General features: G+C 39.5%; 1 protein-coding gene across 16 annotated transcripts in view; it reads left to right on the top strand.

The window, feature by feature from the left end:
* Positions 1-27,297, top strand: part of MAST2 (microtubule associated serine/threonine kinase 2) — a 201,268-nt gene that overhangs the window by 70,078 nt on the left and 103,893 nt on the right. For 13 of the 16 annotated variants that reach the window (XM_061344957.1, XM_061344962.1, XM_061344956.1 and 10 more), the window contains one exon: positions 20,176-20,207. In XM_061344957.1, the coding sequence (XP_061200941.1) occupies positions 20,176-20,207 (32 nt within the window). Of the gene's footprint in view, positions 1-2,526; positions 2,686-20,175; positions 20,208-26,725; positions 26,958-27,297 lie in introns of those variants that run through there. The other 3 variants (XM_061344964.1, XM_061344967.1, XM_061344966.1) reach the window with 2 other exon arrangements.

Raw genomic sequence — 27,297 nt, 5'->3', positions numbered from 1 at the left:
GCTGCCTTTGTACGTAGGCTCAACTTTTGGTTCTTTGCTGAGTGTTTTTATGGAACTGGTTGGTTTGTCTTTATTTTATAGAAAGGAAGAAATTAATGTGGTTTATTTTTATGTACCAGTGACTGGCATAAATATACAGTCTTGTGTGGAACAAGTTGCTGTTAGGATTGGGAAGGATGGGTGACCCAAATTGTATGTGAAAGCTGCAAGTGGTCTAACAGTTTGAGATGCTGAGTCAGTTCAAATAGAGCTCTCAAAGCAATGAAATTCCTATTTGTGTGACAAGCAGGTTTACAGCTGTATTCTGCTACACAAATACAAGGGGAAAAAACACTTCTTAACTCCTGAAATGAATGGGGGCTTTTTCTTAAATGTCATCCATGTCCACATTCTGTGCCACTTTTGTCTTGGATGTGTGTTAATTTTAAAAGAGCAAAACCAGAATAAAATCCTTTTATTAGTGTAACAGATAGTGACTGATAATTGGTGGTATGGCTAGAAACTCTTTTTTTCCGCACAGTGTTTTGGAACAGTTTGAGCAGTATGGGCTTTCACCTAATGTGCCTCGCTTAAAGTCTTGTTTCTAGCCTCTCACAAGTCTTTCAGCCATACAAACAGATAGAATTGGACATGATATCTTTTTTATCTGTTTGAAATAACATTCACTTTACTGTTAAATAATTATTGCTCTCTTCCCCCCCCCCCCCCCCCCAAATCTTCCGTTTAGTATTTGTGTAGTCCTAAAATGCTTTGAAACAGCCAAAGGCCACATGGAAACAGAGGATGAAAAAGGATGCAGACAAAGTATAAAAATATCTGTAAATATATTTTAAGTTATAGCAAAAGACTGTGCTTAATTCCTTGAATGGAGTAAAGATTTTTCCAAACAAAGGGCATCTGGAAGACTTGTACTTGGAAAGCGTAGACAAAGGAGTAAAAGTAGCTAAAGATCATAATATTTTGACCTAGATTTTGGCATATGTGACTCTAAGATGGAGGATAGCAAACAAGACTTTGGTCTTCTAATGTAGGTAGCATTAAAAAATAGCGACATGTTTGAACCCATTTTTCAGTACTGGCTGGGTGATATCAGAGCTCTGTTAAGCAACGGAAAATTACGGAAGTAGGAAGGTGAATACCAAAAGCCATGAGGAAAGCTGTTGAAATTGTAAGAACCCACAAGGACACTTAAGACCAGAGTCTCTCAGTGCCTTCACACCTGAATCTTTATACACAGTGATGATTCTCTTGTTACACTGAAATGAGTTCTTGGCTCAATGGCAGGTAAATTGAGCACTTTGAAATCTCAAATGAAAAAAGATATCTTTCAGAATCTGCTAAGCAGTGTTTGCCTTTATAAACTGAGCAGCAATCAAAGCCAGAGAAACCAAAATGAAAACCTAGCAAATTTGAAAGCAGTTAACTTTAGATTTAACAGTACTTAGAGGTTATTCACCATTACCACTGTGAAATAAGCTGATAGGTTATTGAATTGTTGCGTTTGGGGAAAAAATGACTCTAGAAATAATACACTCAACTGCTAAAATCAGGCAGCCTAAACCAAATGTTTTTAGAATTGAATTATCAAGTAGCTGTCAAGTTCTTAGGGGAAAACATAGAACTAAAATGGGAAACTCCTAGATGGGAACAAATAGAATGCAACATCCAAATCATTGTGTAGGTTTATATGAGAGAAATACTGAAGGGATTGCTCTGGAAATATGTTCCTTGTCTTTTAGTTGCCCCGTCAGAGAAGAAGATCTGATTAATGGTTAAATTTTATTTCCTGTATTAAAATCCATATTTGGGTCTTGTAAATGCTTCCATTTACCAACCAGAGACTTGGTTTCAAATGCATGTTATGAATGAAAGGCTGCAGTAAATGTGGATTCTGATCATATAGATATTCTGTCTTTTGAACATTTCTGGAAGCAAATCTTATTTTACTGCTTTAATATGTTTGAAGTCTAAATTAATCTTACACCTAGATTAGCATTACTGGGATGTGATAATGGATTAAGTACTGATCTTTTTTGCCCCCTGTTTCATCAGCTGCTTTGTTCTGCGGGAGTGGTAATTGCTTTGGAATGGAAATCTTCAAATAGTATTTCAGTTGATAAAGGTTTGTGCAATAACCATGCAGGTATTCTTTTACATTAAAAAAGGATTTTTCTACTATTTATTTTGACACATGTTAACTAGTGTAAGAGATATCAGAATGTGAATCATAATTCCTTGAAGGACTCATGTAATAGCTGTATCAGTAGTCTTGCAGAAATAAAATCAGAACATGGAGATCAGCTCATGGAAATTTCAAGCTAAAAATATGAATATCGAGTAAGGAACAGAACATTCATCAAACAGTAGACCTAATGCCACAGGACTGACTATGTATGAAGTAGAACTATCATAAGGCGACAATGTACATTATTAGCAGCACAAGAAGAAGTACAAACAGAAGTACTAACATTAGCAGAAAAGCAGTAATGTTACTAATGTGAATAAGGTCTCCTATTTTTGATCCAGGTAAAAATTCATCTATGCTATTTTGGTCTGGACGATTAAAGACATAGCTGCAAATTTGATGGAATTCCAACCCCAGAACACATAGAAACAGAAGTCAGCTTTCAATATCAAATGAATTCACCAGAGCAGGCGAGTGTTAAGAAAGTTAATGAAGGTAATGTAAGTAAGGCTTGTAATGGACTTGTAGCGGTGCATGTGGCTAGCTACTGCATCTGACTGGGTTGTGGCAGCTTTGTGTCCTGTCCTTACCCGATCACTTGCAATAATTTGACCACGGCCTGGTTTGCAGGCAGTTTGAGAAGTAACTGACAAACAAGACCATTTATGCTGTTCTTCAAGGACAATCTCAAAACAATGGGAACAACTTTATTGCAGTTTATGAGGGCAGCCAGTATGGCACTGGGATTATTGTAGTAATTCCTGGTTGCGGGTAAGAGATTAGAAATCCACTGACAGCAAAATATTGAATAAGAACCTTTACTAAACACGATTTGAACTTCCAACAGAGAAGAATATTGCAGAGGACAAAATTGGGAAAACCTGCCCACCAGTGATACAGTTTTACAAGAAATTGATTTTTTTGCCATGGGAGGTTCTGTTCACAAGGCGTAATGACAAGCTAATGCTGAAAGAACAGCCAGATCGACTCCCTTTGTCCTCTGGTGGTGCACAAAGTCGAACTTGTTCCAAAGTACATAATATTTTAATTTTTACAAGTAATCCAAGATGCTGATGCATGAACAACGCTGCCAGCAATCACTGGTAGAAGATCTGAAATAATCCTTTCTCAGTGTATAAAGCTTGCATCTTCATCTCCGGAAGCTGATCAGGAGAGAGCTGTCACTCTCCTTTTATTGCAGTATTAACGGCGGAGATTAATCAACTGGTGTGTTTCCAAAGTCCGTATCATAAGTATATGAAATTTAATAACCATGTCAAAATGAAAGTAAATACTTTCATTGATTAGCATAAAGGTGCTCGTTTCTTTTTCAAGGGTGAAAGCCTTATTGTTTAGAGGTGCAAAACAGCTCATGATAGTTGCTGGGATGGAAGGCAAGTGAGAAAACCTTTGGATTCTTGGTAGCTCTTTCTTCTCCTGGAAAAAAGTCCTGATCCACAGTGTCTTCTGCAGCAGTTTGATTCCTGCTCCTGGAGTGCATCCTCTTGTGGTGGTGACTTTAGGTCCATCCATCCCAAACATCACAGCTGTGGCTTAAAAAGTATTTCAGCTGAGACCTCAGTGTATCAGCAGCAGACAGATCCTTCTGTAGTCTTCACTTGAGGTAGCTTGTAGCGCAGTGTACTGAGAGGCTGGAGTAGAAAGCCAAAAATCCTGTATGAAACTAGAGGGGATTCACTGAAGATGAGCCACAAAACAAACAAAAAAGTGTCCCCATAGGAAACAGCAGTGGCAGCCGTAAAATCAGACAATAAAGTGATCCTACCATCAAGGCAAAAAAGCAAAAAACAATTAATCCTGCCCAGAGAATCAAACTAAGCAGAAAACAAAAAGCAAACAGGCTTAGTGCAGAGAAACACAGGCACAGAGCAGCAGCCATGCTGCCACTAAAAAAATCCTGTCCTTAAGCAGATTAGGAAAATTCCTCTTGGGCTAAGCTTTCACAGCTTCCCTGCTATATATATATATTGTAGGCTGGTTTTGAATGCCCCCATAAATTGCACGTCTAGAAAATGCATTCCAGAAACCTGTGGCTTTTAAGCCTTTAGTTTTCCAAAGACGCAAGTTGGTTGTAAAAGAAGGTGTTACAAATAATACTGCAGTCTGTGCTGCATCAGTGCATTGGAACAAAATTTGCTTGTCTGGTGTCTTTGAAGTTCTCACATGTAAAAATGAAAATGTGTGAGCTTTCCATTTATCCCAAGAAAACACAATTTCTTTGTGTGTATAATCATATACACACGTGTGTGTACATATATACGTATATATGGAATAATGTATAGACATTGTCCAATTGTACCTCTTTAGGACCACAGAAAATGTCATTACTTCACAATCTGTGTTGCTACTGTTTTAGAAACATGGTCCTCTAAAAATAAGAAACTTTTAATTTCCATTTCCAGCACACCTAAATGCATCCATTTGTATCATTTCTTGTGCCAGCATTGTCCTTTGTTCCGAGTAGCTTTCCTTCCATGGAAATTCTCACTTGAATTTTACTCAGTGGATCCAAGAGACTGGCCTTACTGCAGCTAAAGACTACTTCTGCTGGGGTCTGAATCTGAATCTTCATTTCTTTTAGATGAACTGTGGAGATGCTCCTTGTTGACCTATGAAAGGCACTGCTCAGTGCCTCTGCTGTCACACTTGCAGGGCTTTGAAGCTACCTCTCTTTTGGCTAGAAGGACGAGTTATTTCCTGTCTTCTGAAAACTTGTTCCTTAAGTTGGTGTTTTGGAGCTTTGTCTAGTTTCAGGCTCAAGTATGTATTACATAGGAAAATGCATTTTAAGAATAGTATCAAGCTGTCTCGGCTATGAGTCTGGGATTTGTCTTTATGAATGACATGACCAGAACCAGACATGGCATCATGGCTGCTGATGTGCTTCTAATTGAGCTAATGGCATTATAATAATTTCCATATTATGATCCATCCTGTTCTTGATGCTGCCTAACAGCTTACTTGCTTTTTTCTCCAGATTACAGCTGTACGTTGTCTTCAATTCACCGTCATATTTTCTCCCTGTCCTTTCTGAAATTAGTACTAATTTGGCCTTACATGGGTCTATGAGTAGTTAGTTGTGTGTATATTGATTCTAGCATTGTGTTGACCACTCACCTAATCAATTCCTCACACTGCAAGGGGTTTTATGTAGTTTGGTCTTACGCAGTATCTACTAATATGCTGTATGCTGGAGTTATTGGAAAATCTTGTGGTCTCCCATCTAACATTTTGCTCTTAATAAAATTACTTGTGATATTTCTGCATTTCTTTTTTTTTTTTTGGTTTTACTTCTGTAAGATGTTTCACGTGCCTAAAAAATACCCAGGTTTCTGTCTGAGCATATGGGATGCTGAGAATTCCTAGCCTATTCAGAGCTGCAGGAGTGCAAGCTGTAGAATTTTCTACTTTGTAAAGCAAAGAGGGGACAACAAAAACGTTGTTTGTCTTCAGTGAAGAGAGAAAATGCCTAAAATCAGTGTTTAAAAAACCCCCAAACCAACACAGAAACCCGACAGACAGCAAAGCAAACATGCTTTTGGTTGTATCTAACCTATTTGTAATTTGCTTAATAGAAGTAGAATATGGTGGGAAGAAAGCAGTTATAATCACTTACTGTAGAAGCTTAACTAGTATTAGCTTCTAATACCTAACACGTTTTAAACGTAAGATACAAGTAAAAATTAGCATCTAAGTAAAGGGTTTGCAGGTATTGCAGAGAATGCATAATATGATAATGTAGTCAGGGAGCAGGTCTTTAACATGTGCATGTGGTTCAGGGAGCTCCCAGCACTAAGAATAGGTTTGCTCTTTTAAGCTGAAAGTAGCTGAAGTGGACCAACTTAGTAGAGTCTCATAGATACAACCTACAAAGACATAATAGGGTTCTCCCATCTGAACTGTGACAGATCACAGTGGGAAGCATGGGAAAAAGTGGGAAGCGTGGACCCAATCTTTGGGAAAGACCCACCTTCCAGTTGATGTCATGGTATCCTTCTGTACTGGGGAGACTCCTGCAGCAGGGGTGATCCCTGAGGATAAAGGGAAGCTGATAGTGACAGTGGGATTCTGTTAGTAAATGCGGTTAAATGTATTTCTGATGGAGGATGGTTGAGGAGGGATATTCTTGAGGCTGCCTTCAGCTTGCCAAGTGGAACACTGAAATAAAAGATTTCTGTGATAATGTTCCTTGAAATACCCACCAGCTCCATGTGTTGGAATTGATAGACAAGAGATTAGCAGTCCCCAAGTGAGAATGACATAATGGTGCAAAAAGAAGCAATTAGGTGTGATGGAAGCTGATCAGCCTTTTGGTACTGAATGCATCTGCCCGGGAGGAATGCACCACAGTCAAGAAGGAATCGTGCTGTGAGCATGAAAGATTAAAAAGAAGGTAGAAGACTGGATACAAATCCAAAATAGCATCTCTTCTTTTTGTTTAGACTGGTCTTCCAGGAAAAAAGTATTTCATTACCTCCAAAATATTCTCTCTGTTGCTTATCCTAATAAGGCACTCGCCCAGTCTGTCTGGATGGCTGAAATCTACTCTCATGACTTGTCTTAACGTTGCAGCTTCCCTAACCTTACTTAATGTTTCCTGATTATTGTCACTGTCCTAGACCTAAGAGTTGATAGCACAGTCATGGAACTGTATTTTTTCCTATTACAGGTTGGGATTCCTGCCCAAAGAGATTCCATGATTTTTTTTTCTGTCATATTTTTATTCTGGTAAACATGTACAGAGCCACTTCCCTGCCCATGCATCTTAATCCATCATTCCTGAAAAACAGATACTGACAACACTATCCCCTAGGTTATCCTCCTGTGGGTAGGTGTGTGGGATGCGTGTTACAGAAGATGGTTATTTGATGCCAAATATACTTCTGTTTTATTTATTTAGGCTTCTAGAATTAATGTGGAAGCACTTGTAAGTTCTGTTTTGCTCCATTGCTCAGTACTGCACGTGGTAGGTAACTGGAATTCTAGGCAGATTAATTTCCCTTTCCCCCCTATTTTCCTGTTACATCATTTATTTGCCCTTGGCTTTTTGAGCCCTTTTTTGCTCCCTGCATTTCTCAGGCTCCAGACACTTACCTTGATATGAATCCCTGAAACTATGAATGTGAAAGCCTGTTAGGTATGAAGGAAACCACAGACAGAGATTTTCAGACAGTACAGTGGACTTAATTTCCCACTTTTTCCATTGAAATTAATGGGAATTTGTGCAGCGAGGTCCCGATACAGTTTTGAAATACTATCTTTTTTGTCAGTCATTTGCTTTATCAGTTTCATATCCTGTTTGTAAGCTCTCTAGGGCCGAACAGGCTATTTAAGCATACTGAAATTGGCAAAACTTGAAATACTAAGACTAAAATTAAGGTTTAGCACTCTTCAGTAGGTATCTTGCTAATAATTCTTTCCAGGTTTTACAGTACAGATTCTTAGAAGCAGCACACATTTAAATGCTCTGGTTACATCTGCATTTAATATTAAACTTGGGTAGAGAGGCTTATAAATATTCCATTAGCATGTTGAGAAAATGAAAAGAATATTTTAGTCATCTATAATGTCTATCGATTTTTAAATAACTAGGCCTAATGTCTATTGATTTTAATTTTTTGTTAAGCAAGTTGTACACTGCAATTTAAGCAGACCAGGCATAAATGCTGGCTAGCTTCTCACAGCTTCAGGTGCGGGTGGGAGCACGAGTAGAGTTGCTTTACCTCCAGCTGAAAAGTCCTCCAACAGCATGTTAACAAAGCAACGTACTTTCCCAGGGGCTTGTCTCCTAGTAAGGCAGGAGACTTACATCTGAAAACCTGCTTTTTCTCTCATACATCTGAAAACCTGCTTTTTCTCTCAAGACATGTATTTTTTTGGCCAAACCCCTGATAGTTCTTGTCTCTGTGCGAACCATCTCAGTATTTTTCCTAGATAAATGTCAAGCTGATGTTATAGTTTGTTTCAAAGATAAATACTTGTATGAAAATAAATGATGGGCAAAAAAAAATCATAGTCTTAATTCATTGTTTAAGAGGATAGTGGTGAGTTAATAACAGTGAAAAAAAACCTCATGAATGTTACCTGTGACTTGGGTTTTCTTTAATCATATAAGTGAGAAAAGACCATTTAAGGTGTTAAGTCTGTCACTTAGCATATATGTAAATCTGCAGTAACCCCAGAAGCTGCACTGGGATTACGTGTGTCACTTAAGTCTCCCTATCCAGTCATCTGTAATTTCTGGACCAGATGGTGGTTTTGCTTTCTGATGTTAAAATTGTGAATTCAGGAAAGTCTGCATTAAAAATAAACCCTTAAATCCTTAAAGTTTCTGTCTGAAGATGTATCTGTCCTCTTACGTAAACTGAAATGCTTAAAATGCAGTAGTGAATTTGGTGTAATGTTTTAGGCCCAAGAATAGGATCTAAGTGGAACACAATTTAAATGGAAAGATGGAATCGCCATCTTTCCTTTTCCTCCCTTCACTTCTAGTTTGCGAGAAAATATGTTAAAAGCTTTGAACTTGTTGCAGTCAGAATATGTTGGAACTATTTTATCAATTTCTAAACTGTTTTATTGACATGAAAATATCATCACAGAATATAAATTTAGAGGAGAATGAACAAACTTAATTCAGTTTTTGTGTATGTAGTGAATGATTTTACAGGAACACTTTAATTCTTTTAATAATCCTTGTTTCTGGCTGCTGAAGTTGCACTTCCCTCATGAGAATTTGGTGAGCACCAATACGATGCTGCAGCATGGGCTGGGAGAAAACTTTAATGTCTGAATATGGATTAATGAGTTAAACATCTAATAAAAAAACAAACCAAGGATTTTCTTATGGAGAAGACAACTTACGCTAAAGAGCATATAGGTAGGGGGTTGCCATTAGAAAGTTAAATCTAGGGTGTTTCTTTGAAACCCATTTAGGTTATCTCTTCACAGATGGTCAGTGAACTTATCTTTTTTAATTTGTAGTTTGGTCCCTCTCAAAAATGCAAAATGGTCTGTGCAAACTCTCATAAGAATTTCTTTCTCACTAGTGAGCGTCACAGAAGTTAAATGTTATAACATCTGCAACAAATACCCTTTGTATAGAATGTCCTCTAACATCTATGGAAAGGACACCAAAATTGTAAATTCTACCCTGAGAAAAGCTATTGTATCAGGGTTGATTGTTAATGGAGTGAGATGGGCAAAAACAGATTGGAACCACATTTAAAAAACAGCAGTGAGGAAGCTTGCACAGAGGTTTTTAGGTGCTTGCACCACTTCTGTACTTGATTGTTTTGATGTCCTAAAAATTTGCCTGTTGTATGGTTTACACTTGACGTGCTGCTTCTCCTTTCCAGTATCTATAACTTTTGTAGGTTTTATAAAGTGTGTGTCGGAGAAACACGGACTTTGGTCTGGTGTTCCAGTTCTCCTATAGTACATTAAAGACTTTGAGTTAAAAGTACTGTATTAAAGACTTTTGATTCCCGGAAGTCATTGTGAGCTGAATGCTTTGAGTGTGAACAAGGTCATTGATTAGACTAGCCGTTGTGAGATCTCTCAGGTTCAGGAAGAGCCCCTTCCCAAATCCTTTTTGGAGGACTCATCAGTGATAACTTCTGATGAATTTGCACATCTTTCATCAACTTCAGAAATTTATTCTGTGCCCATAAGAACTAATTGGAATATACCTCAAAATCTGCCTTTGAAGCCAACACCTGAATGGAAAAAAACATGCAGTTTCTTCCAAAATATGTAGAGGATGAAGAGAACTGTGTGCTTGATGGTATGGAAAAATAATGATGGTACAGACAATCCTGAGTACTTGAGAGGCTTTTCCTGGTGATGAAGTCAGTGTTTGTTCTAATTTGAAGTATGGTAAAGGACACAAGACAGAAGTTTTAGAGATTGATTAATATCTTTTGTCTACGTATATTTTCAAGAGAGCTTGTATTTATCATTTAAATGCAACAGAAAGAAAATCTTAGCCAGAACATGTCCTTGTAATAGAATCAGCTGTTTCTGTCAGTCCATTACAGAGCACACTAATAGCCCATCAGTACTAAAAGTCATTAGGCACAGTCTGCAGTTTCTCAAATCTGTGCGTTGGGAGTGAGTGCCTGTATTTTACCAGTACTTTAATTGGGGATGAATTTTCCTTTACTCTGAAACAGATCTCTTGGCACCAACTAAGTCTGAATTATCCAACTGCATTAAATGTAAGGTTGTTCAGAAATAAATCTATGAAAGATGTTTAGATGGTATCACATGCTTTTTCGTATGAGAAATCTTAGTGATCCAAAAACCTTAGTTCACTTGACATTTGGGCGATTTATGATATACCTGAAGGACAGGACTGGATGTGGCTCTTTAAAAACATGCCCAGGAATGAGGTCAGTGCTTATGGCTCCCAGCTCTGTTGTCTTTCATTTTGAAAGCAATAGATGTTGCTTTCTTGAGATACGTTCTGCTTCCTCTCTGAGCCTGAAGATTGTTTTACATAACACCAGTATGAGACTCTCACCACCCTTGCTCTGTAAATTCATCTTGGGTTTGGCCGAGCACCACTTTCCTATGTGGATTCCACCTCAGATCACTCTCACATGTCAACATGACAAGCAGTGGCGTTCCCTTGAAATTAAGATAGTCCAAGATTATAATTCTAAAATTAGGGTAATGTTGGTGGTTATTACAGTTATAACTTGCCAAAATAGAGAGGACCGTTTAATTGCCCCCCCTTCTTTTTGTGTGTGTGTCTTTATGGCTAGTTTAAATAAGCAAATAAAATAGAATACCTGTTTGCAAGTAGGTGTGAAAGAGATGATAGGAGAGCACGCTTCAATGTAATGTTTGTTTTTCACTGAAAATACTGTTTTTCCAGAACTAACTATAAAAAGGGAGTTGTAGGAATACTTTGTGTTATAACACTGAAATGAGTCACACTAAGTGTGACTTACATCCTTTGTATTTTAAGAAATGAATATCTTCCTGTACACATAATACAAATGTAAACTTTCTGTGGTTGTTTGCTTTTGTTGTAAAAAATATCTATTGTCTGGGAATGAAGCAACAGAGCCCTTTCTTTCATCACTTCTGTCAAGGTTTTACAGTTCAGTTTGGCTGCAGTTTGGAGCCCAGCAGACATAAGCAGCATCAGAGACCATTCACTTTCGAGGCCAAAAAGAGAAGTTCAGATTCTGGTGTCTGCTTACAAAGATGTAAATCCTGGCTGGCATCTGCTTATTCCAAGTTTTCACATGGTGCTCAGCCTGTGGATTTCTTCATTAAGTGGATGATGGCCTTTAACTCTTCCTTTGCAAAAAGCAATGAGAAAACCCTTTGCCTGTCCTTCCTTCCCTGCTTGGGTTGGGCAGCAGTGGTTTGAGAGGGGTAAGCTGAAGTGCCTCATGTGGATTAGCTAAACAATGAAAAATTACATCTCCTTGTTCTGTAAGTAATGTCCAGTCAGAGCAGATGTAATTAACTGCTGAACTTAATGGATGCCTCGTGAGGTTACAGATGCTATCAGTCATAAACTAGATGAAGGCAGGGGAGCTTTATATGCTTGGAATTCCTTTTAGGGCTAATTACTAAATATCTTTAAAATTGATTGCTTATGCTTTCAATTTCTGAGAGTGTTTTCACATGACGTATGTGGAATGGGCCTGCTGCAGCTTCAGGGGAGGATGGGAGGCACTTTCAATGTTGAGGCTTTTTGAGGAACTAAAAGGTTTCTCTTCCCTAGAACTTTCTCCCAGACCCCTATTGTTTGGAAACTTGGACTTATATCCGGTGTTGCCAAGCCATCCAGGGAGACTGCTCTGACACAGATTTTCTTCTTATCTAAATTAGTTTACAATTGTAAAGATAAAATTCTGTTGATGTATCAAAAGTCTTAGCCTAACAATTGCAAAGCAATTGGAGACATGCAGTGTGTGCCTCTCAAAAACAACCACCAGAACTTAATTTCTACCTGCCTGCTTCCAAATACTTTACAGGTTGGGGGGTTGGTGAGAAACCAGCCTGACAGAATAAACAGAACCCTTTGGACCTTTGGACTGTTGCAAGATACCTGATGCTGTTGATAATATTGAGCTGACCAAGTACCTTTTCTTGTTTCAGCCACAGTGTTGGACATTGTCTCCAACAATACATTCCAAAGCATATTGACTGAAACTCACCAAAATGATGCTGGGCTTGATTATTCAGTTTAAAATTCATTGAAGACTGACTAAAGAGTTTTATAAATAAGATGGATGGTCAGGTAACCTCAATGTCAGCTGTCAGTTCTTTCAGGAGCAACCTTTTAAGGAGTAGATGTGTGTATAGGAGAAATGACAACTGACTTAATCACAGATTAATATTAGTGCAAGCCATCAAGGGAGTGGATAAACCAGGATGTGTGTGTTTGTCATGCTCTTGGCATTTTTAGCAGCTGTGACCGTTTCCTTGTGATTGTTGCATGCCCAGTCTTGAAGGAATTTTTGGTGCAAGTCAAGACAGAGCCATTTGAAGAGCAGTTTCTAACAATAGCGTTCCAGCTGCAGTCCTGTGTGTCTCCGTGATGAGTCCCTTTGCTGCGTTCTCCAGAATGCTGTAGAACGTGACCTTTTTGACTTAACATTTCTGAAACTGGTGCAGTCTGGCAAAATGAAAGAGAATGTTGAACAGTTGCTCCCATTATTGTGGATGGCTGTTCAGTGCTTTTTGACACATGGGGTGGATCAGTAATGTGCTTCATGGCCTTGAAAAACTAGAATTAAGTAATGCGAAAGACGAATGAGCTGTCTTAAGCTGTGGGCTTTATTCCTCTCAGTATTCCCTCTCCCTTAGGCTAATTTGTGCAAAAATATAATACATGTAAGGAAGACTTGGAACATTTATTAAGGGTGTTACTACTCAGGTTTTGAAGTATAACCTGCCTTTTATTTACAGAGGACTGCCGTGCATCTTGCTGCTTATTTCATTGATCGACACGCACCTTTTGGGTAGCTGTTATTGTTCATTTCAGGGAATAAGTTATCATAATGGTCTTCTGAAGCCACTCTGCTGTCGGAATTTATGAGTTGTCTGTTACGAGAGCAAATTCACATTTTTCCTTCTGTTCTGCTGTTTTTCCTATGCTGCTGCACCACATCTAGGACTCTGGATTGGCAAATTCAAGCTGCCATCTTTAGATTTTCCTGCAAATGAAATGACATCTTCAAAACATCATCCCCCATGTGCTACCTATGATTTAAATGGGTTTGGCGAGTGTATTTGAAGAGGGCTGCTGCTAAAGGGGTTTTTCTTTCAGCTCGAAGGAAAAAAACACATTAGTAAATTAGTTTGCTGATGTCTAAGGATTGAGCAGCTGAGTTACTGTACCTGCTATTCTTGAGGTGACCAGGGCTCCCAGAGGTTGTTTTTAATTTCCAGAAACCATTCACCATTTAACCTCGTGTGAAAAGCCTGGAATCAAATAGGAAACCTGCTATTTTCCTCACTATGAAAAGAAAGACACTGCTGCTTGACTGATAGCATGAAATTAGAGTGACCCTGTGCTCTTGATCCCAAAAAAACCCAGAGACAGGGATGAATCCTGTGAGGAAATGAGATTTGGAGAATTGCAAGTCATTTCATTGCTCTGGCTAGTGAGGGATGTGCATGTACCACCCTGCCCCTGGCTGCAGACACCTACTCCTTGCCTAATCTGTATCTCAGCTGTGGCAGCTGGCTTGTTCCTCGGGTTGGGTAACTCTCCATTCACCCACTTGGGAATGTGGTTTGCATGCATCGGTTTGATTGTCACCTGCCTATCCAAGCCATGATGCGTAGCTCCAGTGGTGTTTGTTACCACAAGTGGATTCAGTTTGGCCTGTGGTGTACTGTGTAATGTCATATTTTGGGCTTGAAAACATGATGTAATGTTCAAAATACGGAGCAGACATTTCAGCTTCCTAAAATACATCTATGTGGGAGTGGGCACTGAAACTATTCTGAGGAAAGCGGGAATTCTTGTCTGTTTTGAGATGTATTCTGGAATTATTTTAGGTCAAGTAACCTATATCCTAAATCTCATGGAAAGCCCTGAGGTTAAGTGATGTAAAAGGTTACTGGGCAACTTCTGGAGGCATATATTCTTGACAGGTTAATGCACAGATGTGACCTCGATCCTTAGCTTTGCCTACAAAGGATGAACATTGTGCTTTCCAGACGGGAGGGAAAATAATTTGCTGTGTTTGAGAATTTTGCTTAGAGTTTCAAGGGCTTTTAGCTTTATTTTCTTCTGCAGTAATACAATTTGAAATGAATCCAAAGGATTTATTTTATGCTGACTAATATGGGATTCCGAAGCTAAAGAGAAGCGAGAGGCCAGAAGATGCTAAAAACATTAAATGCATCATTGGGTGATTCATGACCTGTGGGTTTGAAGACTGATATAAACTGATTATTTAGAAAAATAGGGTTGCCTGTTGGTTAACCAGCTGAGGTTTCTTTCCCCATTTGGATTTGTATGTTAATGTACTTACTTTGCAAATCACGTTTTTACTGACATGTAACTTGTGTTGAGGTAGGGAACTAATCCAAGTAATACATGTCATTTGCTTTGAGCTTGTAATATATTTAGGGTAACACAGGGGGAACAGGTACACTGTTAACTCTTCTAGTGCCACACACATTGTCCTGAAGGTTCTAGCATCCTGTCACTATGAAAGTGAGATGAGATTCCTTAGGAAAGGGCAGTTCCAGACAGTTTGGCTGGTGCTGGGAATGTGGGAAGGTGCTCTGGGTTGGAGCTATCCATGGCGATTCAGGATTTGTGTGATTGCAGGCATAAATTCTGTACAGTGTGGGGGAAGGTCTAGGAATTAAACTCAGTGTCCTCTCAATATTTTGAATGGTATTTGCAAGAGCTTGGGTATGCATTTTCTGTATTTTAAGCATCTCTGTAGCTAAGCAGATGATCTAACAGTATGATCCTGAATTTAGGTTCTAAAGAGCCAGTACGTTATAAAAAATATCTGTAGCATTTACATAGGTTAAGCTGACATTCAATACAGATACGGTTTTAGTGGTGGTATTTAAAATCCTTTGCTGATAATTTTGGGTAACAAGTTCAGATGTGATAATTTCCGGAGAGAGAAATGATGAAGTACCATTTTTAATAACCAAAGAAGAAAATTTATTTTTCTTGACAGATTCTGATAGGGGAAAGAGAAGCTTAATGTGGGGTGGGTAGTTCTTTTTTTTTAATCACCATGAAAAATTCCTCCCTGTTAATCTGATGGATGGATTACAGTTTGTCCTTGCATGGCCAGGTTGTATTTTCCATCAGAACTGGAGATTCCAACCCTCATTATATCATTTCTGTAATGCAAATGGTTATGTATAGAAAGAGATTTAATTAATCCCCTGCTGGTTGGTAGCATACCCTAAAGCCAAACAGAGCCAGCAAAGGAAAAGTAGTAAAACACGAGTGTGTGGTACCAGGTCACTGACTGTCAGTGGAGTTTCATCATCTGTGAAATATTAACTTATTAACTGAGATGTATTTACTGTTGCAGCTGTAAAAATATTTGTCTGTTGTCCCACCTGGTATGATAGTGAGCTACCTTGCAAGAGAGCCAAGGTCAGAGGCAGTCTGTCTGCTCTGGCAGCAATATGCAACATCCTGAGTGTAGCGATGGTTCTCACTTTAATTTGAAAGGACTAGGTTTAAGCTGCCATCAGTGCAGACTCCAGCATCCAACTTTGCCTGTGGGTCTGTGCCATATGTGCAGCTACATATTCAAGGACAAATTGCAAGACTGAGAGAAAGTGACAATTTTGAGTGATGGGCTCCTGGTTTCCTGACACTTTTATAATGTAACGTTATCTGTGTAAAAGATACGGGCTGTATTGTAGGTCAATGAACAAATAGATTTCTAGACTTCCATTTCATATTGTGTGCCTATATGTGTGCAAAAAGCCAGCACTCTTACTGCTGCCTGAAACACTCCTGTTTTCAGATGCAGCTTCTGTACACGAAAGATGACAATAGAATACATTTTCAATATCTGTGTGCTAGACAATATATTAGGTAAGCAGAAGAGTGATCCTTAAAATGACCAAATTATCTTCTAGCTTCCTTGCTGCCTCAGAAATGATAGTGAGGATCCAGTCCTATTGTGAAACCTGAGTCGTAGCATGTGACAGGGTCCAATTGATTTTATATCTGCATGGTCTGAGATGATAAAATTGAAAGGAAACAAATACAAGGAACCATTTTGAAGGAGGGTACTAGAACCAGCTTTGTGTAGACTCCATGGCGCTGAGTTCCTTTCCCAAGCTTCAGTTTTTAACTAGTCTGAACATCTGCTTCTTTTGTCATGTAGAGATCAAGTTGTATGGTTAATAATTGTGCCTTGAAATACGGAACTGATACAAAAGTTAACTTTCAGGACAGTCTGTTTGTGTTACTTCAGTACGTCAAGATTTAATGCACTTCTTATTTTTTCAGATCTGTGAAAGATGTCGTTTCTGCTTCTGAAAGCATGAATAATGTGCAAAAATGTTTTAAAATGTTCTTATGCCATTTATTACTCCCTATAAATCCAGTACAAATGTAGGCCTGTCGTTTGAGGGTTATGTTGACCTAGAGAGCAGGTGGCATGGAGGCTGGCTGAAGTAATAATGGTAACACATAGAGGTACTGGCAACACGAGTGCTCGGGGAGGCAGATGCGCTGCTGAAGGAGGCAGCTTGAATCTTGGATGTTCTTGTGTTGCTCTCATTAAAAGGGGGGTCTTGAATGAAAAATGTTCTTTAGGATAATCAAGCACATTTACTTAAAGGATTTCACCTGCACCCTGTAAATAGCATTTCAGATCAAGCAGTCACAGCTCAGTACTCTTAGTAACCTTACCTCTTAAAATGTCTTTTATTTTTTTCAGAGTATGTGGATATATAGTGCCAACCTCCTTTCTGGAGCTGGTGAAAACCAGTCACATAACATCACGTCCTTCATCATTTGCTATCTAAAATGTTTACTATGAGACTGATTCTAAGTGGAGTTTTACCTTTATAGGGTACTTGTGAAGTGCCATTGAACTTCAGTGTTTGCCATAACTATTTGGTCAGTGCTTTGACGTTGCCCCAGCATTTTTAGATGTAAGCTCCCGTTTGGTCCCATCACACACATTAAAGCGTGAAGCCATCTTAAGACCCAGCTAAGACTCCACCCTGTGAGTGTATCCCTATCTCTGGGAAGCATTTTTATTGTCTGCTGTGTTCCCTGCAGGTGTGCAGTGTTCTCCTGACAGTGGAAATCCTCAAATAGGTACCCTGAAGTAGGTCACCTGTGCTGGCTGCAGTCTGCTCCTTCCTTGCTTCCATCTCCAGGCATTTTCTTTCTTCTTCCCTGGGGTGTAGCTTTTTTAGACACTGATGATTCAGGAAAAGCAAAGCTCATAATTACACTGCTCACAGTTTTGTGGCTTCCAGCTCCAGTGCTGTTGTACTGGCTCCACCATTCCTGGCCTGGTTTGGAGGATGGTAAGGAAGTGCTGTTCCCGCCATGCTGTGGCAAGGTGGAAAAGGGTGAATAGGGTGCAGGCCTGGTGTTTCTCCATAGGACAGGAAAAGTGCTGCAGGAGTTGGGGCAGGACTTGATGTACAGCTCACGGGGTTTTTCAAGGGGATTTTAAGGCTAACACAAGATGAAGCGGAGTGGAACAACAGGTATAAAAATTGATTGCTTTGATTGTGCTTTGTTGTCAAGACCACAAAGATATTAAATTTGAACTGCTGGGTATTGATTCCAGAGCTGCTGTGTTTGTCAGGGTGGAGGTGCAGAATGAAACCGATTGCTACATGGATAGAATAATATTTCAGGTGTATCGAGATGTCACCTGCTAGCACTTTTCTCCTTCCTGATGTGGAAACTCAGTTGATCACAGATTTCAAAGGCTGATTTCATGGAACAAAGCCTAAGTGAGTCCTTCTTTAACCTTGCATACAGTGAATCCTGAATTAGCTACACTATAGGAAGCATTAAAGGTAATATTATTGTGCAAGTAAAACAATTGTACAGTAGTAGAGGAACAGAAAAGGTTTGTCTGCTCCTGCTACTGGACCATGATTCCTGTGGTGTATGTCTCTAAGTCACAGTTACTGGACCTGTGCTTTTCAGTGGCTTTTCAGCCCTAATGACTAGAGCAAAGCTTGTAAAACTGAATCCTAAAAGCTCAAAAAATAGAAGGTATAGAGATTTAAAGGTCACTGTTTTCCTTTTTCATCTGTACTATTAAATTCCAGAGTTTTCTACATCCATTCTGAAGTGTTTTGGGGCTGACTGTGTTGTAATAAACAGAAATACACTGTTTGAACTGAAAAAGTATCCACTGCTAAGCACCTTTGTTATATCAGATCTTCTTTAAAGAAGATAAATTAAATACACCTGCTGAGATGCTGTAAGAGATACATATATATATAGATGCAAAGGGAGTAACATATAATAACTGTATCTTAACCATATATCCATTTGCAGTGGCAAAAAGCTGTCACTGCTACCTAGACTTCACAGTTGGAAACTAATTCTTTCTAACAAACGGGAGAGGAAGAAGCACCTTTTTAGACTATAAACCACACAACCTGTTATAGATGCTAATGATTTATTATCTTACATACTTGAAATGTTTTGATTAGATCTTGACAAGTTTGTCTGACGACAGGAATTTATTTCGTGATGCTGTAAGCTGTCAGGCTTGTGAGAATTCACACATGGAATTTGCTCAGTGCTGTGCAAGGAAATTTCAAAGTGTAGGGAATTTGAAAAGAATAACAGCATGGGTAGGATTTAATGATGCTTTAATGTTTTTTGTAAGTTCTCGTAGCTGTAGCTTCTTGGTATCTTTGAAAAACTTTGCCAATGACCAGTATGGGACTTAACAGATCACTGTTAAATCATGTCAGCACGTCACCATCACTAAGTGCGGAAAACAGATCGCTGGATATTATGGATTTGTTCTTCTATTGACTGCTGTCAATGCTCGGGGGGGCGGGACCAGGGCTAAAGAAGGCGGGGCCAGCACCAAGGGGCGGGGCCGAGGGGCGGTGTCAGGCGGGGCTGCGTGCGGGGCCAGTATCGGCAGCAGCGGCTGGCGGTTGGCGGCTGCCACCTAGTGGCTCCCTGCGGAAGCGCAGTGCGGGTGTATGGGGGCAGCACCGACGTGCTGGGATGGACGTTGAAACCCGAACCCGGGGAGGGTTGATGTGTCGCGGTGCTTGCTGTGCGCATCACTGGCTGTGCCTTGTGAGTGCTCGTGGTCTGTGTGATTGAACAAAAACCGTAAAATCTCCGGCCTTCCTCTGCTTTTGGTGCTTGGTTGAAAACCGCTGCTTTGAAGTGGCTGCTGATTTCATTAGCCTTGGATTTCTTTTTGTGATAATATGTAAACTAGCTGGAATAAATAAATTAATAATTAGTTCCACGTTATTTAATTATTTTATTTAGTGTAATCTTGCTATATTTAATATTATTAAAATAAATAAAATAATGAAATATTAAAATAATGTATAAATTTAAAAAAAGCAATACCAAAAGCCACTCTGTGGCATTAATTTTTCCTTCTGGTGAGAGGATTGAAATATTTGGTACCACAGCTCTGGAAGGGGTGCAGGTACAGTGCTGATGAGGGATGTAGAATAGAACTAATTATCGCTTTATCTGTGTTTAGGCTTTAATTTCAGTTCTTTTTGCTCTGTTGATTGCTTATGACTTTGAGACTGCAAAGGCAATGATTACTCGGACAAAATGAGTTATTTTTATACCCTGGACTACTGTGCTATAGTGTGCAGACTCACATTTTCACTCTGTGCCCAGCTATACCCTGAGCATGCGATCAGAAAGGCTATTAATTTTGCTTCAGCCCTTTACTGATAAATAAATGAGTAATACATAATAACAAGTGAAATTAACTCAAGGTTTCCATTCTTTGTTTTTGTTTCAGAAGGAGCTCAGCCTCCCCAGAAGAGGAAGCTTGTAAGTAGAATTATTCTCTATTCATCACTTGGTTTGTTTTGAACATATATAGCTGTTCAGTTGCGGAAATCGTTTAAATGGGCAGATACTCTGTTTTGTCTGTTAGCATCTTCAAGAATCTGTCAGGCACTTGGAAGCAGCTAGCTTGAAGCCTCTATTCATTTCCGTAAGTGTAGCAGGAAAAGCAGGAGTAGTGTAAGCTTACTTCTAATTACCAGCTTGAGCTGATCCTGATACAGAAGTAGCTGCGGTGTTGAGTGTTGCTTGCACTGACATCGCTGAAGCGAATCCACGGAAGTCACTGATTATTTATGTGATATGGACAACTTTGATGACTGCTCTTCAAACAGCCTGTTGACAGAGGTCTAAGTACACAGCTCCTGGGCCATGCGGGTCAGGTGTTTGTGGAGCAGTCAGTGTAATGGAGATATTTCGACAACGTGGCAATTGGTGGGGAAAGTAGGCTTTAAAAAATGTGGTTTAAGCAAAAAAAAAAGCATTTCTTTAATACTTTATGATGTTTGAAGACATTTAGTGAGCTGACTTGCGTTTCAATGGTATTGTGACAGCTTAGCTTCTGCTGTGCTTACAGATTTATGGTGGAAGAAATTGTTATTGATTGCATTATATAAAAGAGAAAGCTCTTGTACTGCCTGCTATTGCATTATGATTTTACATTGTTTCCCAAAGCTCATAGACTACAGACACGAAGCTGACAGAACCGTGTAACCTTTCTTCCTCAGGTTTCTGGTTCTAATGAGACATTATTTCCAGTCGTTCAATGTAAGCTATCCCCTTTGTATAAGAACCAGTGTTTAGAAAATGCTGTGTAGTGCCAGTGATTCAGGGCTGAACAATACAAGGGATCAAAAGGCCTTTTTTTTTAAGATGGGGCATGACCAGACCTTTTTGTTTCATTCATATGACAGGGGTGAACCAGCCAGGGAATTATTTAAAGAACATGAAACACTGGCTGCTTATTATATTTTAACCAGCATGCCTTAAAGGCTGACTTAACTGTATGTGGTAGGCTTTTACGAGGGGTGGTGGTCATGATTCGAAGGTCGTGAAGGTTCTTTGAACAAATGGTGGAGCAGCAAGTTATCAGTAAGTTTTTGGTTTAATGTAACTCTTAGCCATTTTGGTATAAAACTTCTGGAACTGAAATTGAGGATGCCAGAGATATTCCCTTCCTTTGTTCAAGCGTGGAGGTGGGTATGACACAAAACCATTCATGTACTCACATTTGAAATACCTGAGATACAAATAACTTCAAATGCTTTATTTAGTAGTAACTAAACCAAGTAACTGAATGTTTTGTTTCTATATTGACGTAACACCTTCAGTTTTCATTACTTTAGTTTTCTTCCACAATGCCTTTTAAGACATCATTATGTGAAGAAATTTAGCAACCTGTGTCAAGAAGATCCAAAATATGAATTTTAAGCATCAGGCTGCACTGTAAGTGAGGCTGAAAATCTATGAAGAACTGAAATGTCCTCTGTCAGTTGCCTGTGTTTTCTAACTGGTTATTTGAGTGCAGTTTCTGGAAGTACAGATTATGTAGTTAAGTCTACCAAATGATTTCTTCTTGTTTGAAAAGTTTAACTATTTAAGCAGTCAATAGTACATGGTGGCCTCTGTATAACTGTGCTGATGCTGTACTGTTAAGCATATGGGTGTTGTGGAGCTGATGTACATGATTTCCATATCCCAGTATCAGAGTGCTTGCTTGATTTAGAAGAAATCCACTGTTAGTCTTGGAATGAGGAATTAGAGGAATTTATATCAAGAAGTGGAATAATTATAATATGTGTGTATATATATGTAAAAAGTACACATGTAATATGTGGAAATTTGTTCAACTGTTCTGTCAAAAAGGTTGGCCTAATGATGTGCACTTAAATACAGATTGTAGGCAGTTCTCAGTTCTTCTGGAGGCTTTTCCTCTGCTTGAATCAACTGAACAGTGAACCTCAGAAGCAAAACTAAATTCTGAAAACAAATTTTATTCTGGAAAGCTGTTGTTCCGTAGCTAATGAGCAGGGTTGGTTATGGATGTAGCTAAGCCCCGATTCATCGACTGTCATTCATTGACTTTTGTTCACTGACAGGAGCAGAAGCAGGAATTGACAGAAGGATGCAGTACCTGGCTTGGAGCCAGAAACTCTCAAGAGGTGCATCCATTTTCTGCACAAACTCCAGCCTTTGTAGCAGTTCAGTACCAATTGTGTTCTGTAGAAATACACAGCCATGCAGCATTTGTCTGTGTGCTAGTCTGGAGGCTTGGGTGCATCTGCTACTGTAAAAACATTGTACTTGGGGAGGAAATAATTATTTTCCATCCAGACTGAAGCAGAATGAAGGCGTGATTGTTGCTGCTTGCTAGGTGATTGCTTCGGTTGATTGTTGAGTTAGAAAGGTTTTACACTGTGGACTAGCTATGGTATTTGTCATCGCCACATGCAGAAGGTCAAGCTCTTCCTGACAATGCTTCTTTTTCTTCACCGGACTCTCATTGCTTCATATTTGCCTGGGTCGGTGTTAATAGTTGCTATTTTTCTGCAGGAATTGATTGTAGCCACAACAACAACAGTTGGTATGCTTGTTTGTACTAAGGAAAAAGAGTGGAGTTCAATGGCTCTTTGGCCGGAGAGTAAGAGGAGTTTTGTCACCTAAACAAGGTTTTGGGTAGAGGCTGAAGAGAATGGATGATGAAATAGAGCCTGTAAAGTCTGTTCATTAGCGATTCTGCTTCCATATTAGAGGAAGGGAGCACGAGCACGATGTAAATGATGGCTTTGGCCTTGAAGATCTTGTAGTCTAATCGTGAAATAATCAGCACAGAGTGAGCAGGCATATAAAACAGATGGGGGAATTGTATGCATGGTGACATTAAGAGGAATGCCTGATTATTTAGATATCATTTTGTTGTTAATGTGCTTAAAGTGTGTCTGTTTCTGTTAGGGGGATTATATTTAATACACTAAAGAAAAGTATACTCAACTGAGTTGCAGGCTACTAAGAGGCTGAATAATATAAGCATGAGAACAGGAACAAGGAGTTATCTTCTCTCTCTGGTGTGGTTCAATAATCAGAGTTCAAAGTTTTCCTTTGATAAATAATACATATAAATGTATTGGTTATGTTTTCCCCATGCTTTGTTCACAAAAAGTAATTACCATTCATGAATATTTTCTTTAATTTCAAATAGTGAATGTGAAGTGATAGACCCAAACTTTGATCTCCATCCTGTTAGTGGAAGTGGTTTAATTATTTCCAGTGATTACCCAGTTCTGTTCTTTGGTGCTCTCTTTGCACAGAGATTGTTTTTTGTATTGTTGGCTGCAGCTTTCAAATGGTTTTGATGTGCAACTGCACTTGAAGCACACTAGAGACATTCCAGACTTGAAAGGACAAAGGTGGGATCTGCACAGCAAGATGGGGCTCCTGATGAAGTGCTCATGTGCATTCATGTGTATAACACCAACTCGGCATCCAAGAGACCAGGCTGTAAACTGCACATTTTCATTGCGACTGCAAGATGCAGCACAGTCTTCTCTCAGTTGCCTCCCCAGCTAATCAGCAGTCACTAAATCGAGTTGGGGTTGTGTTTGAACCATCTGGTTTCTTGTTCAGTACCCTGTTTTTAATAAATTCACCTGTTTATAGCATGAACTGGATTGACCCGTTCAGGTTCTTATGAGAAACGTGGGTTTATATTTGCCATCCACATGGTTTCCTAGGCAAGGTTACCAGCCTGGGTCGCTGTGATTTCTGTACTATCTAAACACAAAATTTTCAATAAGAAAAGATTTCTCTCCTACATTATATCTAAATTTGAGAAGAGTAATTTCTGCAGCCAACTAAAATTGGCTAAACCAGTTTCTGATTTCAGATGCAAGTTATTCTTTGTTAATTCTTTCCTGCTGTCAACCATCTGTATCAAATACCCTTTTAAAGTCTGTGTGTGGATGGAGGAAGAACATAGGGACATGAGAAACATAAAAAATAATTATAATTCAGAATATGTGCACTAAAATACACATTTAAATAAATCAAATATTACAAACTGCTCTTTTGAAGGTGATGGGTGCTGATAAATAGTATTTATCTCAATTTTTTATGCCTATCTTTATGAAATGCGGTAAGGAACTTAATAGTGCTTGCTAAAGACATGAGCAAGGCTATAATGGTAGTCTTTATTCCTTCTAATCTCTCTTTAAGGCAATTTATGTCTATTGTGGGGCTCGTTTTCTCTCTTTCTCTCTCTCCTCTGCCCTTCCCTTCTACTTATAAACCTCTGAAGGTTCTTAGTTTCTGCAGCCTTAGACATTTCATAGGGTATTTCATTAAACAAGTCTTCATCATAATTTGTTAAAACTTACCCCCAGTTTCTTGACAGTAAAATAACACTCTGACACACCAAGGAATTCCTTTGGGAGGATATGTTGAATACAAGTTTATATCTGTTATTACTTGTTTTATTTTAGAGCTTGGAAAACAACAGCAGGTTTGATGACAGGAAAAAAGAATTCTGGCCTTTGGTGCTGGTTTATGTCTTTTGTCTTGCCATGCTCAGGTGCTGTGGGAATTTCCTCTGTATCTGCAGAGAAATGGAGTATATCATTCCATTTCTGTTCTCCTCGGTGGCTAAGCACTTCTGCTGAATGCCATTTCCCTGCCAGGAGCAAGTGGTGTGCCTCAAGCGTGGGGAAGCCAGTGTGCTGGAAATGGAGAAAAAAGTAGTTCTGAAAAAGGAATGGGGAGTTTTGCTTCCTTCTCACTCTGTTTGGTCTCGGATCCGGAAACAGAGTAAGAAATAATGCCTCTCTTCAGTGCTTTCTGCTTGTGAAACTTTGTATGGATGGGGAGAGAAAGCGGTGGTGTTTGCTAACCACCCCATCCTTTTCTGAGCTGTGTAGAAGCAGCCCACAAGCAGTAGATCAAAAATAACCAGGCATTCTTAAACTGATATGTGGGGCTGGCTCTGGGGGTGGAACGTGCCGAATTATTCCTGCAGGTCTCCGTACGAGTGTTGCTATTTGTATATTAGGCTTTAAAAATAATGTGAAAACCTTGTTTCTATTAAAAAAGTGATATAGTGAATAAGGGGGATTTTAGTGTTCTATATATAGCGTGATCTCAAAGAGAAAGAGTTTATGGAGGTTTTCCTCAATGACTTAAAAGTAGGAAAAGTCTTTTTCTTCAGCTTTTGTTATCGTTTCCCCTACTTAATCCAGGTTCACATTTAACAAGTATACTAAAATTGTACATGACATACCAAATTTGTACCTTTTGTGGCTTGCTGTGCTTTCTTACTCCGAAAGCATGGCATGGGTTTGGGGGGGGCAGAGTTTAGGGGCTCTGGTTGTTTAAGGAACAGCCACCCTGGGTGCCGTGGCCCTTACTTTTGGGAGTGGCAGGTTCTTCTCCTGATGGGACATAGTTTTTGAGAGACTGGGATCTTGTAGTTTGGGGCATTCCTGCTGTGGTTTGAATTGGGGGAGAATCTGAAGATACATACCTTCCAGGATGTATCCTCCGGGGATGAAGACACGGAGATACATCATCCAGGAAAGAATCTGAAGATATATCTGGAGTTGTAATCTGGAATTTACTTGGTTGATGAGTACTTGCTCATGAGAATAGCAGTCTCTACCAGCCTAGAGTCTTCAACACTTTGAAGTCTATCAAATAAATCTATGAGGAAATTTTTTTGGGGAAGCTACCTTCTTGGAAATACACATTTCAAAAGTGCTGGGCATTATTTTGGGGCTGTTTATTAATAGCTGGAATTGATGGAGATTACTTGAAACCGATTGAAACTACCATTTGCTAACAGAAGTGCAAGACATGCACTGTACAAGGGAATGTTGTCTCCTAATGAAGGTGTCCCCCCCTTCCCTCCTCCTTCCTTCAGCATTTGGCTCCGCAGGCTCCTGCAATTGCCGTTGCTGTTTTCAGTGGGAGAATCCATGAAGTTTGTAGCAGAAGCACAGCTCTGGAGTTACAGGAAGATGTTTTAAGGCTCAAGTTGTGTGTGTTCCTAAGGGGATTGATTACTGAAGAAGGGCTGGTTCACGTGTTCCCTCCGGTCGGGAACAGCTGCTCTTTGCACCGCTGATGACTCTGCAAGGGCTTTGGCTGGGAGCAGTGACTCTATTCCTATCGCAGTGTGAGTTTTCAAGCTGCTATGTGAGATTTCTGCCAGAATCCTTTCAAGTGTGCCATCGCTCCCTTTGGCTTTACGCTTTCCTTTTGATTCGGTGCGAGCCACTCTTCCTGCTCCTTGAAGCCCAGGAGAAGTTTGTCACTGATTTGCTGTGGGCTCAGCCAGGCTGGGTCTGGGCTGTATCACTGGCTGCGTGACAGGTCAGATGGCCAGTTTGTGTCTTGGACTCTTCTGTGCCTTCCTGTCGTACTCGTGGGCTTTGTTTCCTTTCCTTGGATGCTACAAATAGACTTGTAGAAGATATTCCTATTATTTTTCATTCAAAATAATTAGGTTTTTGACATGAGCCATGTGATTAATCTGGACCATTACTGAACACCTGAGGTCTCTCTGACGTTGGGGGTACACGAAGAGCTTGGAACTGCACTGATTGTTCTGTGCTCTGTGTTGGAGTGATAACGGTGGGTTCTCCTTCCTGGCTCTAAGCCTCTCATACGCTGGGAAGAAACATAGTGTATCAGCACAATGATGAAACGGAGGAAACAGAGGCTTGGAGCCCCATCTCTGCGGATCCAGTAAGGACTGTTGTGAAAAATGAATTGCACCTAAACGTTTCAAATTGAAACTATGAAGAAAAACAAGTCAGAATTTTCTGTTTGTTAGAAGTTTCTTGATCTGTGATGCGTATTTTGGCTGTACACGAAATTTCAGTTGGAAGCTTTACTCTTTTACTTTTGTTCGACATGTACCACAAAGTACAGCCAGAACAGAGCAATATTTGGGTGTTTTTAACTGGGGTACATTGTGCTTAGGCTTTGTACCAAACATTAATGAATATAGTAACTGTATGTTTGTAACTGTCTTTCTCATTTTATCACTTGTCAGATTTAAAAAGTACTTTTAATAATCTGCCAG

Source organism: Neopsephotus bourkii, unplaced genomic scaffold, assembly GCF_033783945.1.
Source record: "Neopsephotus bourkii isolate Nb327-2 ecotype Australia unplaced genomic scaffold, CSIRO-AGI_Nbou_v1 NB_234, whole genome shotgun sequence".
NCBI classification, from domain to species: domain Eukaryota; kingdom Metazoa; phylum Chordata; class Aves; order Psittaciformes; family Psittacidae; genus Neopsephotus; species Neopsephotus bourkii.
The sequence above is the reverse complement of the archived record's forward strand: the minus strand, read 5'-3'. Positions and strand labels throughout refer to the sequence as shown.